This window comes from Andrographis paniculata, unplaced genomic scaffold, assembly GCF_009805555.1.
Source record: "Andrographis paniculata isolate CXL003 unplaced genomic scaffold, ASM980555v1 Contig86END, whole genome shotgun sequence".
NCBI lineage: Eukaryota > Viridiplantae > Streptophyta > Magnoliopsida > Lamiales > Acanthaceae > Andrographis > Andrographis paniculata.
Window position 1 is genome coordinate 4,902,410 of NW_026137624.1, and position 17,413 is coordinate 4,919,822.

At 37.1% G+C, this 17,413-nt stretch overlaps 2 protein-coding genes across 3 annotated transcripts; one reads left to right on the forward strand and one right to left on the reverse strand.

Moving 5' to 3' along the window:
- The first annotated feature begins 2,235 nt into the window (after nucleotides 1-2,235).
- LOC127242123 (transcription factor MYB73-like) lies at nucleotides 2,236-3,419 on the forward strand. Its single transcript, XM_051261520.1, has one exon. The coding sequence runs from the start codon at nucleotides 2,305-2,307 to the stop codon at nucleotides 3,136-3,138; it is 834 nt and encodes a 277-aa protein (XP_051117477.1). The 5' UTR covers nucleotides 2,236-2,304; the 3' UTR covers nucleotides 3,139-3,419.
- A 986-nt stretch (nucleotides 3,420-4,405) lies between these two features.
- On the reverse strand, nucleotides 4,406-11,548 carry LOC127242122 (protein MRG1). 2 transcript variants are annotated; one of them, XM_051261518.1, is made up of 11 exons: nucleotides 11,222-11,547; nucleotides 9,850-9,903; nucleotides 9,622-9,635; nucleotides 8,307-8,452; nucleotides 8,186-8,221; nucleotides 7,736-7,776; nucleotides 6,828-6,926; nucleotides 6,120-6,196; nucleotides 5,407-5,576; nucleotides 5,143-5,227; nucleotides 4,406-4,672 (listed from the first exon to the last, which is right to left on the reverse strand). In XM_051261518.1, the coding sequence occupies exons 1-11, from the start codon at nucleotides 11,360-11,362 to the stop codon at nucleotides 4,597-4,599; spliced, it is 939 nt and encodes a 312-aa protein (XP_051117475.1). In that variant the 5' UTR covers nucleotides 11,363-11,547; the 3' UTR covers nucleotides 4,406-4,596. The 2 variants fall into 2 exon arrangements, with proteins under 2 accessions (XP_051117475.1, XP_051117476.1); XM_051261519.1 differs by lacking the exon at nucleotides 4,406-4,672 and adding an exon at nucleotides 4,820-4,871 and having other exon boundaries at nucleotides 11,222-11,548.
- Nucleotides 11,549-17,413: the final 5,865 nt, after the last annotated feature.

A 17,413-nucleotide genomic window follows, 5' to 3' on the forward strand; every position in this document is an offset into this window, starting at 1 on the left:
AGACAATAGCCGGGACCGGGGAGTAATACTAATGCTCCACCAAGTCATATAAATAGAGTGAATATTATTATAAAATACTAAGTCATATAAATAGAGTGAACATTACTTCATCTGTTTTAAAATAGTTTAAGTTGTATTTGATACGAGATTTAATGATATTGATATTATATTAGTAGTGGATAAAAAATACGGATAAAATTTTGTCTTTGTGAGTGTATTAGTGTAAAAAGTAGCGTCAATTTTGTAATAATAATGAAAAAGTAAGGGTAGTTTTATAGTGATATGGTTATTTCTGAAAATGAGACTATTGTTTTGAAACAAACAAAATAATAAATAAGACTATTGTATTATAAAATGCTCTCCAACTAGGTAAGGGGATGTTGTCCATCTTTGAATTTTTGAATATTACCATGTCCACATAGCATATATATACATATATATATATATATATATATAGTAAGTATTATTATTACTTCATCTCTCTTTTAAAATTATGCTAATTTTTTATTCTTATTTAATATTTTTTTAAAAAATATTTTAATTTCTTCATTTAGTAATCCAATATATATATTTTTTTGGAAATTTTATTTTATTATTATTATTATTTTTTTTTAAATTTAATAAATAAACAAAAATAATAAGCACAATTTTAAGAGAGAAAAAATACAAAAAAACAAGGGCCAAAATTGACGGACGGACTAGTACTCTCTCTGTCTCAAATAAGGTGCAATATTTATTTTTAGCACGGGTTTTTAGGTGGGGTAGTATTAAGTATAATAATTTAAAAATTAGGTGATGCGATGGAGAGAGAAATATATATTTTATTTTTTTGTTTGAACGATGTGATGAGATAAAGTGTGGCGTAGAGATTATGTATAATTAATTATTTCATATTTTGAAAATATTGCAGGGTATTTGAGACATATAAAAAAAAAAATTGTATAGTATTTGAGACGGAGAAAGTACTATTTTTTTATATTTCTCTTGCTATAAAATGTAAAAAGTACCAAAAAATTTTGAATACAAATTTGAAATATACAAGAAGTATTATTTATTCGATGATACTCTCCCATAGTATAAATTTGTACTCACTTTTATTTTTTGTCCTCACCTAAAAAGATTAATTTTTTTTTTTATTTAGTAAAAAAACAAGCTTTGTTTTGTATTTTTTTACTATAAATAATAAAAAATACACACCACGTTGAAATTTATATTAAAAAATTTGAGTATATTTTTTTAATAACGGAAGAACTATTAATTTATTCATAAGAATATATCAAGACATTAAAATAAAATTATTCAATATGAAGTTAATGTCTTAAATATTACTTCCTCATTCCTATATAGTTTGTCTATTTTTTCTATTTCAATTCATTTTACATAATAATTTTTTTTCTGAAAAATAATTATACACTTTAATAGTATTTTAAATTTAATAATTTATATTTTTTAAATCTTAATATATATACTTAATTTAGGTTTAATCAAATAGTGTTATCACAACAAATAATACAAACACAATATGTCAATACAAAAGTATATGTCAATATAGTACAAATATGACAATACATAATATCTAGCCTAGTACAACCACTATTGATCTCATCACATATTACATATTAACATAAAATAATAATTCTAAGCGCATTATTATACATATGAAAATTTAAGTAAAAATAATAGAAAATTATATATTAAAAATATATATTAATAAATAAAAGTTCAGTTTCTTCGATTTTAAACCGAACCGAATTAATTTGATTCGATTTATTTGATTTTGAAAGACTTTAGTCTGATTACAGTCTCAATTTTTATAAATAAAAAATCGATCAAAATTGAAAGTTCGAACCGACATGACCGAATACCCACCCCCGGTGGCAGGAGGGATAACAACAAAAACAACAGAGGTAACCACTGACCTGACCTGATCAGACCAAACCAACCATTAACCACCCACCTTTGTTTCTAACCAGTGCAGTGCAATTCACGCCAATTTAATACTTAATTAAATTACACCCAATAATACTAATAATAATAATAATAATAATAATAATTTTAAAACCTGTGTGTGAATCAGGGCAGGGTATCCCATCCCCATCCCACCCCACCCCATACACAAGTCAGTCAATCAGTACCATCCCCAGCTGGACTGGGATGTGACCCCCTCCACCCTTTGCTAGCTGTACCCCATTCCCATATTTTCATATCCATATATACTTATATACCCCTCAAAAACCCCCAATTTCCACACCAAAGCTATATCACATACCCTCTGTACAGACAGACACACAGTCCATCCCAGCCATGGCAGGGCCGAGGATGGACGCCGCCGATCAGATTAAGGGACCCTGGAGCCCGGAGGAAGACGACCTCCTGCAGCACCTCGTGCAGCGCCACGGCCCCCGCAACTGGTCCCTAATCAGCAAGTCCATCGCCGGAAGGTCCGGCAAGAGCTGCCGTCTCCGGTGGTGCAACCAGCTCTCCCCCCAGGTCGAGCACCGCCCCTTCACGCCGGACGAGGATCAAACCATCGTCCGGGCACATGCCCGCTACGGCAACCGCTGGGCCACCATAGCCCGACTCCTCTCCGGCCGGACCGACAACGCCGTCAAGAACCACTGGAACTCCACCCTCAAGCGGAAGTGCTCCTCCTCCTCCGCCGCCGCCGACAACGACGGCAGCGAGAATGACGCGCGGGACGAATCCCACCTCCGCCCCCTGAAGAGATCCGGCAGCCCCTCCGGATCCGACGTCAGCGACTCAAGCCTGCCGCTGCCGTCGCCGGCGGCGGCAGATGATCCGCCGACGGGGCTCAGCCTATCCCTCCCCGGAGCGGATTCATCCTCCGAGTCAAGCAATCACAAGAATGACTCGGCTCAGATCAAACCCAATTCCGCCCAATCACTGCCGGAAAAAAGGATCTCTCCGCCGTTCGGGGCGGAGATGATGGCGGCGATGCAGGAGATGATAAGGGCGGAGGTGAGGAATTATATGGTAGGCATGGTGCAGGGGGAGTACAATCATCAGCAGCCGTCCGATCATCACCATAATCATCAGCAGCAGCTGCAGCAGATGATTGGGACATGCTTCCAAGAAGCCAATGCGAGGGAGGGATTCAGGAACGGATTGATCAATTAAATTAAAATAAAAATAAATAATTAGGGCAAAAAGAAAAAGAATCAGAAAGTGGAGGGTAGAGGGAGGGAGAAGAGGAGACTAGTCTCTGTTTCTTGTTTATTCTAGAGCTTTAATTTAATTTTTAAAAATGGAGGAAATAAATCATTTTTGGTATTGTACAGGAGATGATGAATAGATACACAAGGGTTTTGAAATTGCATCATAACTCCGGCAATAGAACCCTAAAAAGATCATCAAGATTCAAACTTTATTTCCGATATAATTTTAGAAAATTTTACCAACTGTACAATACAATCTCACAAACAAACTTCTCAAACAAGCAGAAACATTACCGGTTTTGTTCACTTAAAAATAACTAAATAAATAAATAAATACTGATTATTTTCAACACCCAAATTCTGTATAGGATAACAAACTGTAAAAAATTTAGTTAGCAAAATAGCAATGTAGGTTTCAATGGAGAATCTTATCAGTTTGGAAGGCATTGAAAAAGACATTGATTTGTTTTAAGTTGAACAAAAGTGATGTGTTTCAAAAAGCAGCAACAGCAGCCGCATACTTTTTGCACTTCGGGTTCATTACGCTTCATCTAAAACTTAAAAAACACATGCTAATAGATATCTATCAGATATGGCTTAAAGCAGTACTCTATTTACACACACATACAATAAATAAGTGGCCAATATTATTTAATCATATATATATGCAATCTATGCCTTAACGTTATCAATTACCTCTACACACTATATAAAACAATCACATTATTATATCCCCAATACCTATTTGTTCATCAATTCAGTACACAAACAAATTATATAGATATAGAAAACTAACCTCAACCATAAGCTATATCCATCTCCGAGGAAAAGCACAAATCTCTCGGTTTTATTGAAGAGAAGAAGCTGCTATCATCTGAGTCTGACAACAAGGATGTTTCCCATTTAAAATTCGATGAATGCCTCACTATAACAGCCAGAAAAAGCTTCAAATGTACCTGAGAAATGCAGCTTCTGTCTTTAAGATGTCTTGCATTTTACAATTTCTGATTCCATCTGCTTCGATGTCAAATAGCTATCTCCAATGAATGAACACACAAGCCCCAAAATTTCTTCCTGCACTGACACGAGGAATTGCAAGGCATAGCAAAAAGACAACCCAAATTAAGTATCACAATGCATTTCTATAACTAAGGGCATATCTTAACATGTTCACATCCTTTTGTTTTTGGATTGAAGAAATGGAGTATGTATACAAATGTGCAGAGCTGTTGAAAACACTAGAACATTTAGATTTTGAAGAATCAGGGACTGAAATATCTATCATTGCAAACAACAAATGAATGCCTGAAAATAACAACATGGACTATTGCAGCAACCGTATCAAATGTTTTGGCCAAGAGAATATCAAAGCTACAGGTACAACAGGGATGTGTTGGTTGTTGTGTTAATGGTGTTTCCCCTAGCCGCTTGCTTCAGTTACTTTTGGGCCATCATAAGCAGCAAGGAAGAAAGTGCTATCATTACTTTGCAGAAACCTATGAGCAAAAACCAAGATATGCACTGTTAAGTTGAGAGTGCTAATCTCAAAACATAACATAAGTATATTCAAGAGAAACCAAAATGGCATGCAAAATTTAAATCTTGTGTTAAGTAGAGCATCTGATGCATTTTTATCTATTTCTCACTAATGTTGAATGTTAAGTATACACGGTCCTATCATTACTTTGCAGAAACCTATGAGCAAAAACCAAGATATGAAATGTTAAGTTGAATGCTATTCTTAAAACATAGCATGCATAAATTCAATGCAAAATAAAAACTTGTTTTAAAGTGGAGAATCTGATGCATTTTTATCTTTTTTCACTATCGTTGAATATGAAGAATACATCTTAGCTTTGTAGTGAAGTTATTAACTAAATATTAAAATCAGGAGAGTTTTAAGCAAGAACCAGAAGTATCAATTTCATGACATAAAATGAAAGAATAGACCGATAAAAGCTCGTACTTGAGAAATTCGATCAATTTCTGTTGCAAACGAATCAAAGTCTCCTCTTCAATTTTCATGTATGCCAACAACTCTGGCAACTTCACTGCAAATAATGGGGGAAATAGAAGCACAATTCAAGATCTGATAGAAACAAACAATAAAGAATCTCTTTTGCCAATTCAGTGTATGAAATTCATCACAACATATGGATATAGCTCAGATCACATATCTCCATCTAATATTCAGTTTGCTTAAAAAAGAAGAAAAAGAATGAGCATATACCAAAGAGGCGCAACAAATGTTCGGCTCCATAGACTGTGGATGGAGACACATTATCTGACACTGCCTCCCGATACTGTTGGCGCTCTTTTTTGTACAAAAGATTGACTGGTAATGCTTTGTCAAAATAACTTCTTAACCCGTTCAAAATTTCTTTAATTGAATCCGCCATCCTGTTTTGACCAAGAATTATAAATTAACACCAACTCATTTTACAAGTAAATATTTTGAGAGAGAAAAAAAAAAAAAAAACAGAAGAGGCACTCTTGGAGGTGTAAATGTCATATTTATAACACAAACTGATGGTAGAAATGTTATGTTTGTTAAAACAAACCAACAGGAAGCTAAAATGTTCATAAAGAAGAAAAACAAAAAGTCACAACAAATTCCATAATTCAACCTTAATTTCACTTTTAAGTAAAAAGGTTAAAATGTAAGAAATGAAATAAAGGCGGGCAGCACTGGATAGCTTAGCTAGCCATCAGCTTCCATTTTGACCATCTTACTTTTACCAACTCACAAAAGTTATAAACTAAGATACATGTTGATAAATTAACTTTCTAATATTCATTTGTTCACTAGAAGTTGTTGTTTTTATCACCGAATTGAATTTAGGGCTAGAAAAGCGTTCGTGAATATTTCAGAAATTGTCAATTATCAGGATGGAAATCAAGAATAAGTTATAATAACATAAAGTTGGGCACAAAAGAACTCACATGCCCTTCTTTGACCGATGTTCAAGATATTTTGCCAGTATATCATCAACATTTGGAGATCTTGGGAGTTTCACGAGCTGCAAGAGAGAAGCTTCAATGTAAATTTTACTCACTTTACAACATATATTATGCAATTTCAGTGCAAATTTAAACAATTGTTACTAAAATAAATCCATAGTAAACTCTCAAATGCTTCAAAACTCCATTTAGCAAGAGGCAGGAAAAATATTAATAGTATGCATCATACAACGAACAAGAAATAGCCAGAGTCCAGGATTATTTCCAGCATTAAAATTAGAGTTGAAACAACAAAACCCTAGAATGCTTTTCTGCAGCACCATCACATTGTCACAGTAACAAGCTAGTTTGTGAGACACCAGATTGATCTTTATACCTAGCTAATCAGAATTAAGAATATCACCACATTTCGTCGAACAGATTCAGTTATTCAAATACAATTTCTATTTAACATCATAAATCATAATTATATAGTTCAACTTAATCCGAACATAGACCAATACAGTTTCTTCACAGGAACAATTATTTTGTGCAATTGGCATCTGATAAATAAGAGATTCCCACTCTATGCATGATTGTTTCTCATAAAAATCTTATTATTGTTTTCACTAATCTATATGCAACACGAGAAATATTTTTCTTCCTATTCTTAATAGTAATTGGGCATGCGATGCTGATGAACCCAAGTACCTTGTTCTGCTGAGTGATAAACTCCCAATCATCAACTAATCGCTTCTTCAGATTCGGTGGAATGTGGATCTTGATGAGTTTCTCTGCTGCTGGATTGACCTAACAATGTAAACAGCAAAAGTAAGGCTATGAATGATTCTATTTTATATCTTTCTTTCTTTCTTTCTTTCATTTTTCTTTCTTTTTTTTTTTTTTTTCGCAATGCATCTACAATAACCTATTTTTTTACTTTTAATTTAGATAATATTTCGATATGATATTCTGTGAGATGAAAGAAAATATTTTTATTAGAAACTATGCTGGCTGAATAGTGTTGATTTAGGTTTGAAACCCAAACCAAACACACCCAATATTCTTCTATATATGTACTGACTCCCTATTCCTTACAATCAATGTGTATGAACTCAATCAAATATAGACTCATACATAGCTTCCCATTTTTCACAGCTCTATAAGGGTAATGGGCTGTGCTTTTACATTATATAATACACACCCTATGGCCCCTTACTCCCTTTAATGTTAATGCAATGTGATAAAACTACGAGATGATACCTTAGAAATGTTAGGAGATTGATTTCTTCTCATCAAAATATAAAGTGGCATAGAGTGATGAGTATTCAGTTCCTCTATTTAAACTCCTTTATGAATTAGTTGTTTCTTGTGATATTTAAATAGAAAATAAATTTTTAGGTATTATTATGTTAAATGAAAACTATGTGTATGATGTGATGTATTTTAGGGGAATCTAACACCCAATTTCAACTCAAAACCAAACAAACCCATTATGCTTGAATCAAAAGACATAATGAAGCAGAAAGAAAAAAAAGCATAAGAAGCTTTGCAGATACTTGTTCATATGATCAACGATAGGACATTGAATTGGAATAGTTCAACAGTTCAAAACAAACCTCAAAAGTTGAATCACCCTTCCGTTTTTTCCCCTTTGCAGCTACAATATCACGAAAAGAAATTAGCAGGTTTGATGGAAAACCATAACAAATAAAGCAAAGAGCATAATTTTTCAATAAAGAGTATGACTACACCTAATAATACTGCATGAATTACAGCACAAAGAGATGGCAATCAAATGTAGCCACAAAAGAATGCACACAGAGAATGTTCAAGTTCTATTTCTCAGTAATAAACATAATTCCCACTAAAAATCATGTGAATGGAATCCACAAAATTTTCTATTGATCCCAATGCTGAAAGGTACTTGAAGACAAGCCCCACAAATAAAATTGTAAGAGCAAGAGAATACACATACAAGTTTATAATAGAAAGCCAATCTGGCTTGAAGGAAATGACCAATAGAAACCAGAAAATACAGAAAGTAGATCGAATCTACAGGAATATACCTGTATTCTTTGCTTCTTCTTTATCCACTTTGGCATCTACAAAATGCTCATCAATAATAAAAGTGTTACAAGAATATAACCCCTTAAAATTCCTACAGTTATCAAACTAAGAACATCTTACCTGTGGAACTTTTAGATTTTGTTTGTGCTGAGCGTCCAGATTTAGTACCTTTGTCCAAGCCAGCTTTCTTTTCAAGGTCCTGTTGCTTCGAAATATTCTCTTCAGTAAGTTTCATCAAGCGATCCATGCCTACCCATTCATCCCAACTAATTAAAGATTTTAGTTAGTAATTCTGTATGTTCTCTAAGAGATCACCATTATATAGATTAGCAGGGAATTTTACAAGTGCAACTTAATAAAAATTTTGAAAAACATTGCAAAATTTTTGAAGGTATGTTTCCATTTTAAAAATTAATCAAAACACCAAATTAGATGGTAAGGATGATGTTTAAAAAATTAAAATGAATGAATTAATTTAAAAAATCAATTATATATGTATCTTTACTATTCATTATTTTTAGGTAACTTAAGACATCCAGGATTTCACAGACCCAACACACCTCAATGTTTCGGCCAAACAAAGCCATTCAGTGTGACTTCCACCAGATAAAATTACATTCTAATAGAAGACACTAGTTAAGTGAATGCATGCCTATAAATTACCAAAGAAATATGGGTATGGTAGAGATAGAAGAACTATAAAGTAAGACATGATGTAATTTTGTTCACAGAAAGGATTCCAAGTCATCATCCAAGGGAATAGACTAGCCCAAGAACCAAACAATCCAGCAACTGAACTGTAAAAAAGTGCATCCGTAAAATTCTACCAACTCAGTTGATTTCTCAAAAAAATGAAAATAAATTAAAATTGAAACCAACAGTTTCAGGCCAATGGTATTACTTGTGTACTTTCATCACTAAAAGAAGTATGCAGGAAATAAATAAATGAATTCATTAAAAAGACTCATAATGATCATCTAGACTTGGACAATGCGAGTGGAGATCATAATAATCAACCAATGGGTGGAAGCCAAATACAATGTTAAGAATGAATGTAGCACTACACATGAGTAACTGAGCATTTGCAATGGGTAAATATTTTATGAAACCATGCCCATAGAAAAGCAATTGATATTCACACCTACCAATGCCCACTTTCCCCCTGCCCCTGAGGTAATACCTCACAATTACTTTTGTCTTAGCAAAATTTCTTTTATCTAATCATGTAAACGTAATGCATCATCAAGCAATAGGAAAATAAAGGAGATATAAAAACAAAAATAGAGTGTCATAGGAACTTGATGTCTAATAAATAAAGGAACCGAAGGAATGCATGCGTGTGTGTCAGTGATTGGAGGAGCTATCTATTTGATTCTCTTCCCTCATACTCTTCAGATAAAGAAAATTATATGAAATGCCATGTCCATATACTCACTTTTTATTCCAACCCTGCAGACAATATAAAAATCCATTAGTTCATGCCTCACCAAAGGAATAAAAAGGTAATTTTACAAATAGAAATGACAAGGCCACCTTGATTAGTCAATTATAAACTATGAAAACACAAAACAAAATAGCATGATACAGTCAGACAGTTTTAACAACAGAAATCAGATAACTTGGAACAAAGAGAGACAAAACAAGAAGTTTCTTATAGACTTACGAGGTAGTGAAGAAAATATCTCCATTCATTCTTCCGGAATTCTGTTTTTTGAACCTATGCACCAAAAAGCAAAATTATGTTTTGAATTGTGAAGCTTAAGAAATGAAATGCCATAGAAGAACTAAAAATGTGGTACATAAATGTTGAATCAAATTTCTAACATAGATGATTCATATTAAAAAAATACCTACAAGATACAAATTTAGGTTCACAGGTTCATCCAATTTACAGGGGAACAAAAAAAATGCAAATTGGCTTGATTCACAATGCACCCCACAAGCATGAAGTATTATATCAAATTACAAAAACAAGTCAAGGTTCAAGGGCAAAGTTTGTAGGGTGAGGTGACTCCATGTAGTTCTTCAAACTTTTCAAGCATGTCATAATAATGACAGACAATTTAACAGTCGTTAAATTTTGGCAAATCAGGATGTTCAATAATTGCGAGTTGAATGCCCAAAGTAAAAAGGGACAACTTCGTATATGCTGTATATGTAAAAGGAAATTACTATAGCCCAGACCAATATACTTTTCTTTGAATACACTCGTGTCAAGGCAGAAATACATATGAATCTGCATTCATACAGTCACAGATGGTCCGTGGAAACACAAAAATTATATTGCCTATGCTACATGGGCTTCTTTTCCTTCACTTCTACAGGAGAAAACTCATAAAACGTAACATTTGAACAAACATTCAAGTGCACCATTAGGTACAAGTTTCCAAAAAAAGTGTAGAATCTGCTACATCTATTTTAAACTTATTATCCAAAATAAACAGACACTGAATATAATTGCCAAGAATAACACAGACATCATAGTTAAGTAAATGACCTTCCAGGCACAAATAGAAATGGCCGGCAGCACATATGTATGAATCTACAGAGCACAGATTCACAACAATTCGCTTGAGGATCAAGATCAAAACAAACACAAGAACAATATCTATAAATCTACATGCCAGCTAATCATACCTTTTCCTCTGAAGAAGTTATTCACATTCTAAAACAATGAAATATATCCTTTCATAACCAATAAGGCATACTGCAGTAAAAAAACTCACATCTACCTACAGTCCTACACTCACAACGCTGCTATCACCAGAAACACCAAAATCCATTAAAATTGGCTTCAATTTCCCTATAAAATGATCGACAACCGAAAACAAATGTGTCAACCAGAAAACCAAATCCCAATTCGGTGAAATCAACATAACATTAACACCAACTCATGACGCGCATCAAATCGAAGCAATCTAAAATAAAGAATCCAAACGGAATATAATCATCGAAAAAAATAATTACGTCACACAAAAACCTAAACCCTAACTAAATTCCACATGAAAATCTATAAACCAAAAATTGGGGCATGCCTTGGCTTCGTAGATACGAGGCCCATGAAATGCAAGAACCCGCTCCCCTTCGGTGTACGTGCTCTTCGTGGCGGAGGCCGTGGCGTCGCCGGAGGAATTATCGGTGTCGCTGGCCGACTCTCCCTTGGAACTATTCACCATTCTTCGTCCCCCCAATTTTCCTCCAAGAAATGGCTTCTCCTATGAGAACAACGAACGGTAATCAGCATAGATTCAAAGAACGGGCGCAGTTGCCTCGTGAAGATTGATCTGGCGCATGCTGCTGTATCGCGGTTAGCAGAAATTTTTTGTTTGTTTCCCACTTCTTTGCCGGATTTCAAATTAACGGGTGGAGCGGAGCGTCTATTTCTATCTACGCCAATAGCTCAATACTCCGGTCCGGTGCCCGAACCCGACCCGACCGACCCAATAAAGGTCAGTTAAACCGACCCGGAAATGGTATCCAGGTTTTACTATGCGTGCTTTTATTTGGTTTTTAAAATATTTAGTTTGAATTTTATATTAAAATAATATCGTATGTTTCACTTGTCTGTTACTTTATTATTTTAAAATTCCTTTTATAAAATTTAATCTTATTTTAATTTTTTAAATTTTTTTTTTAATTTTAATTAAATTAATTTATTATCTTAATTTTAATTAAAAAATTCAATAATTATATTTGCTTATATATTTTTAATTATTTAATAATTATACTCATTATAAATTTTCATGTCTACTATAAAATAGATACGATAACGGGGATGGATGGAGTATATGATAAAATATTTTAATATATATATATTTTTAAAAATAATAAAATAACAAATGATAAAATTTAAAGAGTTTGGACAAAAGAAACACATTTAGAAATTAAAATAAATAAAAAATAATAATAAAAGTAACTTTATTTATTGTATGTAAGTATTGAATAGAGGTAAATTTAATGAACATAATACAATACTGTATGGTTCCCATTTTTAATGTGTTATTTTGGATGAGTTTGAAAAAATTAATTTGAATTTAGTATTAAAATAATATTTTATGAATTGTAATTTTTCAAAAAATGTAACAGGCCCTCAACTGTCCCGGTCAACAACTATGGGTTGTCGCAGGTCAATTATGATACCAATTGTGATACTCCATCCACAAGCCACGTAAAATCGGACGTATCGAGATCGTAGATTTGGCTCATAGGTCAACACAAGTCCTTCTAACGTGCTTGCCAAAGACAAACACATTAACTTTAGAATTATTTTAAAAGGAATATGCACATTATTGATATAGTAGTTTATTTAATCAATTTAACCCTTAATCAATTTTGAATAGCCTAATACCGGCTCATCCACACATGGGAGTTGACCAAGTAACGGTCCAACCCGGGGTACCACATATCACTTCGTGATCTAAATGTTCAAAAAAATGATAAGTTGTGATTTCTTCGAATTCACTATGATTGAAATCATCATCGTTGTCGTCCGCCATAAATGGTGTGGTTGTAGATGCCCAATTGATTTGTCTTTCATTTTGATTATAATTTGATCCAACTCGCACATCATAGATATACAAAAATTTCAACACCTTACCATGAAATAACTATATTTAATAATTTGTAATGAACCTTTTTCTGAGTAGGTAACCGTGACTTCCTTAGAACTTCTATATATATTGTTTTTGCACTCCCAACATGGGTATCAAATTTATCCCCCGATAACCCAATCGTTGCGGTGTTTGTGTCCGTACTAAAAACTCTACCACACTTGCTTTAAATTGTAAGAACAATCTACTTTTACCCTCAATTTTTATGGAATACATCCATACTCTAAGAGAGTTCAGATTCATTTGTATTATAAATATACAATGATCGGACATAAGATAGTGGTAGTAAGAAAAAGTTAATGATTATCAATTTAAAATCCATAACAATAATTATTATTATTACAACAAATTTAGTTCAAAATTTCAAATTGAAGGCATCTACGCTAAATATTTATTTATATAATTGTTGATGTAATTTTTCAACAAAAATAAAGTAAAATTCAAAGATATAGAAAATATCCTTAAACTTGATTAATTAGTGCCTGAGATTAGGAATCTCTAAACACTGTATGGTACAGAAAATAAACTGGAAAATAAAATACTGAAATTTAAAGTGGTGATCCCCAAATCTGACTTTGCTTTGTTGAAGTTGATTGAAGATACCTCGCCAAACGATGATTCAAATCCTTAAATATTCCCTGGGAAACCGTACTGAAAACCGTCACCCGAACGGTTACAACGTCTCCTTCTCAACCGTCTTCCAACCTTTCTCATGCTGACACGTGTCCCCAGCAGACCAAAATTCCCTATATTTCGCTCCTTGAGCCGACCACAAACCTTCCGCTCTTTTGGCCCGACTTCGTCCTTCGTCCGACCTACTTCTTCGCCCGACCCCACTTGGGCCGACCTCCATATCAACCGCCCCCTGTCTTTGATCAAAGGCCTCCGCGTTTGTCCGACTCCGCCTTCTATCCGACCTACAGTTTACCCGACCTGCGGATATCCTATCTCGACAACTTTTCCGTCTCGAAGACCTCCCGACTTGAAAACCTTCCGATTCATCGTCTTTCCGTCTTGCGAACCTCCCGACCTGAAGACCCTCCGACTTGAGGTCTTTCATCTTGAGGGCCTCCCGACCTGAAGACCTTCCGACTTGAGGTCTTTCCGTCTTGCGGACCTCCCGACCTGAAGACCTTCCGACTTGAGGTCTTTCCGTCTTGCGGACCTCCCGACCTGAAGACCTTCCGACTTGAGGTCTTTCCGTCTTGCGGACCTCCCGACCCGAAGACCTTCCGACTTGAGGTCTCTCCGTCTTGCGGACCTCCCGACCGGAAGACCTTCCGACTTGAGGTCTTTCCGTCTTGCGGATCTCCCGACCTGAAGACCTTCCGACTTGAGGTCTTTCCGTCTTGCGGATCTCCCGACCTGAAGACCGTCCGACTTGAGGTCTTTCATCTTGAGGACCTCCCGACCTGAGGTCCTTCCGTCCTGAGGACCTACCGACCTGAGAACCTACCGACCTAAAAACCTTCCGTCCTGAATTTTCCTTAGAAATAAATAAATAAATTTATTTTCCTTGATTTCCTCACGGTGTCCTTCAGCCAGTTCAATCAACCCTATTGCCAGGCCCATTCCTCGTTTTACCTTGGGCTTTTAACCTAATTCTAAATTTCGTGCGTAACAACTTGCCCGCCGCCAAGGGACTTTCAAACGCCAATAAATGTTTGGAAGTTCATAAAGCACTACCTTCTTGAAAAACTCCCTTAGCAACTACACCAGTTACTGCAACACTCCTGGTTTATTCCTTCTTCGCAATACGAGCCTGTGTGAATCACAATCCCAAAACATTCTAACTATGGCGAATCAATACATTCCTGCCCTTCCTTTCGACGGAACCCTTCCAGAAGGTCCATTTTCAGCCTCGAAAGTACTAACTCCGACGATCCGTCCATATTGCACTACTCCTGAAGATTCAAATCGGATGAGGGAAGTTTTGGAATCTCGCAACGCCTTGGCTATCAACAATCCCAACTACCAAGCAGTTCGCATCCGAGACAGCATCAAGACCCATCTCACAGACCCAAAAGATCTGTATCGTGCTTGGTATCGACGAGTAGCAGAACACTTCCAGACCCAATGGCGATCCCAAAAGATCGACCAAGCAATACTACTGTCTACCATGCCTATCAACCTGCATGAGAAGGTGCTGTTGGCCATGTCCGCCTTCTGGAATGCGGAAAATGGGACTTTCCTTTTGCCCTCAGCCCCCTTTGGCCCAACCCTTATGGACGTGGCCATGATCGCACATCTCCCAGTCGTGGGTGAAGACCCTGTAATGGGAGCCCTAGATGGGCAGGAGCCACCAGAAGACCATCCGGGATGGTCTTTACAAGGTGTGAAGGAATGGGGTTGGACAAAGTTCGCAACCGACCAGCAAGGGGCCCCAGGGACTCCTGTAACCGACCGGGAGCATACTGCCTTTATTCTATTCTGGCTTTGTAGGTACATCATTGTTTCTCCTTCCAAAAGTGTTCTTCCTTCTCACCTCGACCTGGCCATTCATATTGCGTCAGGTCGGTTCTTTTCCCTTGGCACCCTATTTTTAGCCAATCTGTTTGAAGGACTCACCAGGGTTAGCCTTCGTTTAACAGATAACGATAATAGGAAATTAGACACTGCCGCGTCGGGTCCTTTTTGGTTTTTAGAACTTTGGTTCCGTCTTTACTTCCCCAACGCGTTTAACTTAGGATCTCCGCCCACTATGCCAACGTCTGAAAAACATTTAGGATTAGTCCTCAACCGACTCTGCTCAGGACGCAATAAACTCCAATCGTCCGATCCAATAATAACTGCCATTTTAACAGATACCCGCAGTAACTCTCGATTTTCTATGTATAAAAAATATGCGGGTTATGCTCCCGACCATTTTTGGCCCTTTCCAGTACCAAACCCGCTTCCGACTCCTGAGCCTTGTCCTCATCCCACCTATCCTTTCGCCTGGGACGTCGCCCTCAAACCCAGGTCTCTTTTTAGTAGCAAGAAACTTGATAAAAAAGGGCAGAAAACTTTTTACACTTTTAACTATGAACCTCAATTCATGGCGCGCCAGTTCGGCTGTTGCCAAGGTATCCCTGGACCCGTCACGTGTCCCCAAATAATTTTTCAAAGTCCCGACCGACGAGTCCTTCCTAATTCAATCCCTTCTTATATCTCCCAGCTCACCACGTATATAATTTCCAATTCTTATATTCCTTTCCGCTCCAACCCTGAGATTGTAGATACTTTCAATGAATGGTGGTCGGTTGTATGGTCCCTGATATCCCCTGATGAGGATCGGTTGCTGAACGTACTCCTCCCCCCCCAAGGACTGGTTCTAGGGGCGGCGATACATACTAGCACCCAAAAACAAACAACAGCCCCGGGAATCGGATCTGGGGGTCCCACGCGCAAAAGAAAAACTTCCCAGCTGCAAACACCCCCGACCTCGGAGACCGACCAGCAAACACTAGCAGACCTTGGACTAACTAGGACGTCAGCAAGGACCCGACCCCGAATTGGTAATGTTTCTTAACACCGTGAACCAATTCACTATATCATAACTTTGATTTTACTCATTTCATTCCCCAGAACCGACCTTGGTGACACCGACCATGCAGCCGACGCCAGCACCAACCGACCATTCAATCGGGCCTTTGGTCCAGACCAATTTGCCAATGAGCAGTCGGGCGGAGGACCCGACGCGGAGGCAAACCCCTCCTCCCGTACCGAGGAGTGGTCGGGCCAGGCCCCCGACCAGGAGACAATCTTTACCAACAGTGCCTATAGAACCAGTAAGTTCCTTTATCAGCAAGACTTAGGATTCGGATGATCAACCTTAATATATTTAACAACAAACATCTTCATGATTTTTCCACAGACACCTTCACCCATCCCATCAGCAGCAGGGGTCTCTTCTGACAGCGAGGGGACTACTTCCCAGATGGGTCGGCCGCCATACATGGCATCAGACTCATCTATGTCAAAGGAAGAACCAGCCGCCCTCGCCGAAGCTGACCCTCAAAACGACATCCCTGATGCTGCTGATCCCGAAATCGAAGGTGTCCCAGAGATCCTGGCTGCAGTGGCTCTAGATGTAGCCGTCCAACCTGCAGCCGCCCTACCAGCAGCGGCGCCCCCCCTAGCCATCGAATGGCAGGCAGAAGAACCACCTGTGGCAGCCCAACCTCCAGAAATGGAAGAAATGTCTTCATCCGATTCGGAGACTTCTGTTAATTTGGTAAGATTAAACCAATCCATGTCATAACTTTTCTTTCAAAAAACACTAACTGTTTCCAATACTACTTTCCATAGGGACCCAGGTCGGCACCTCAGCGACCATTCGCAGCAGCCGACGAGTCGGCTGCTGTTATACCAGCTGTCTGCCCAGCTCGACCGACCTCATTGCTACCCCCCTCACTGACAGCAGTCCGCCCAGAGGTACCACATATCTTCTTCGAACAAATTTGCAACTCCCTTGGAATATTTATTGACATTGTAGGACTTACAGGGGCCTTCGGACTTAGCTGTCCTATCGACTGTTCCGGTTCCAGCGGAGGCCCAGACTGTGTTCACTGAGGCCATTAACCGTCCCCTGTCCGAATTAAGGTCCGACTTATTGGACAAACTCATTCAGACGGT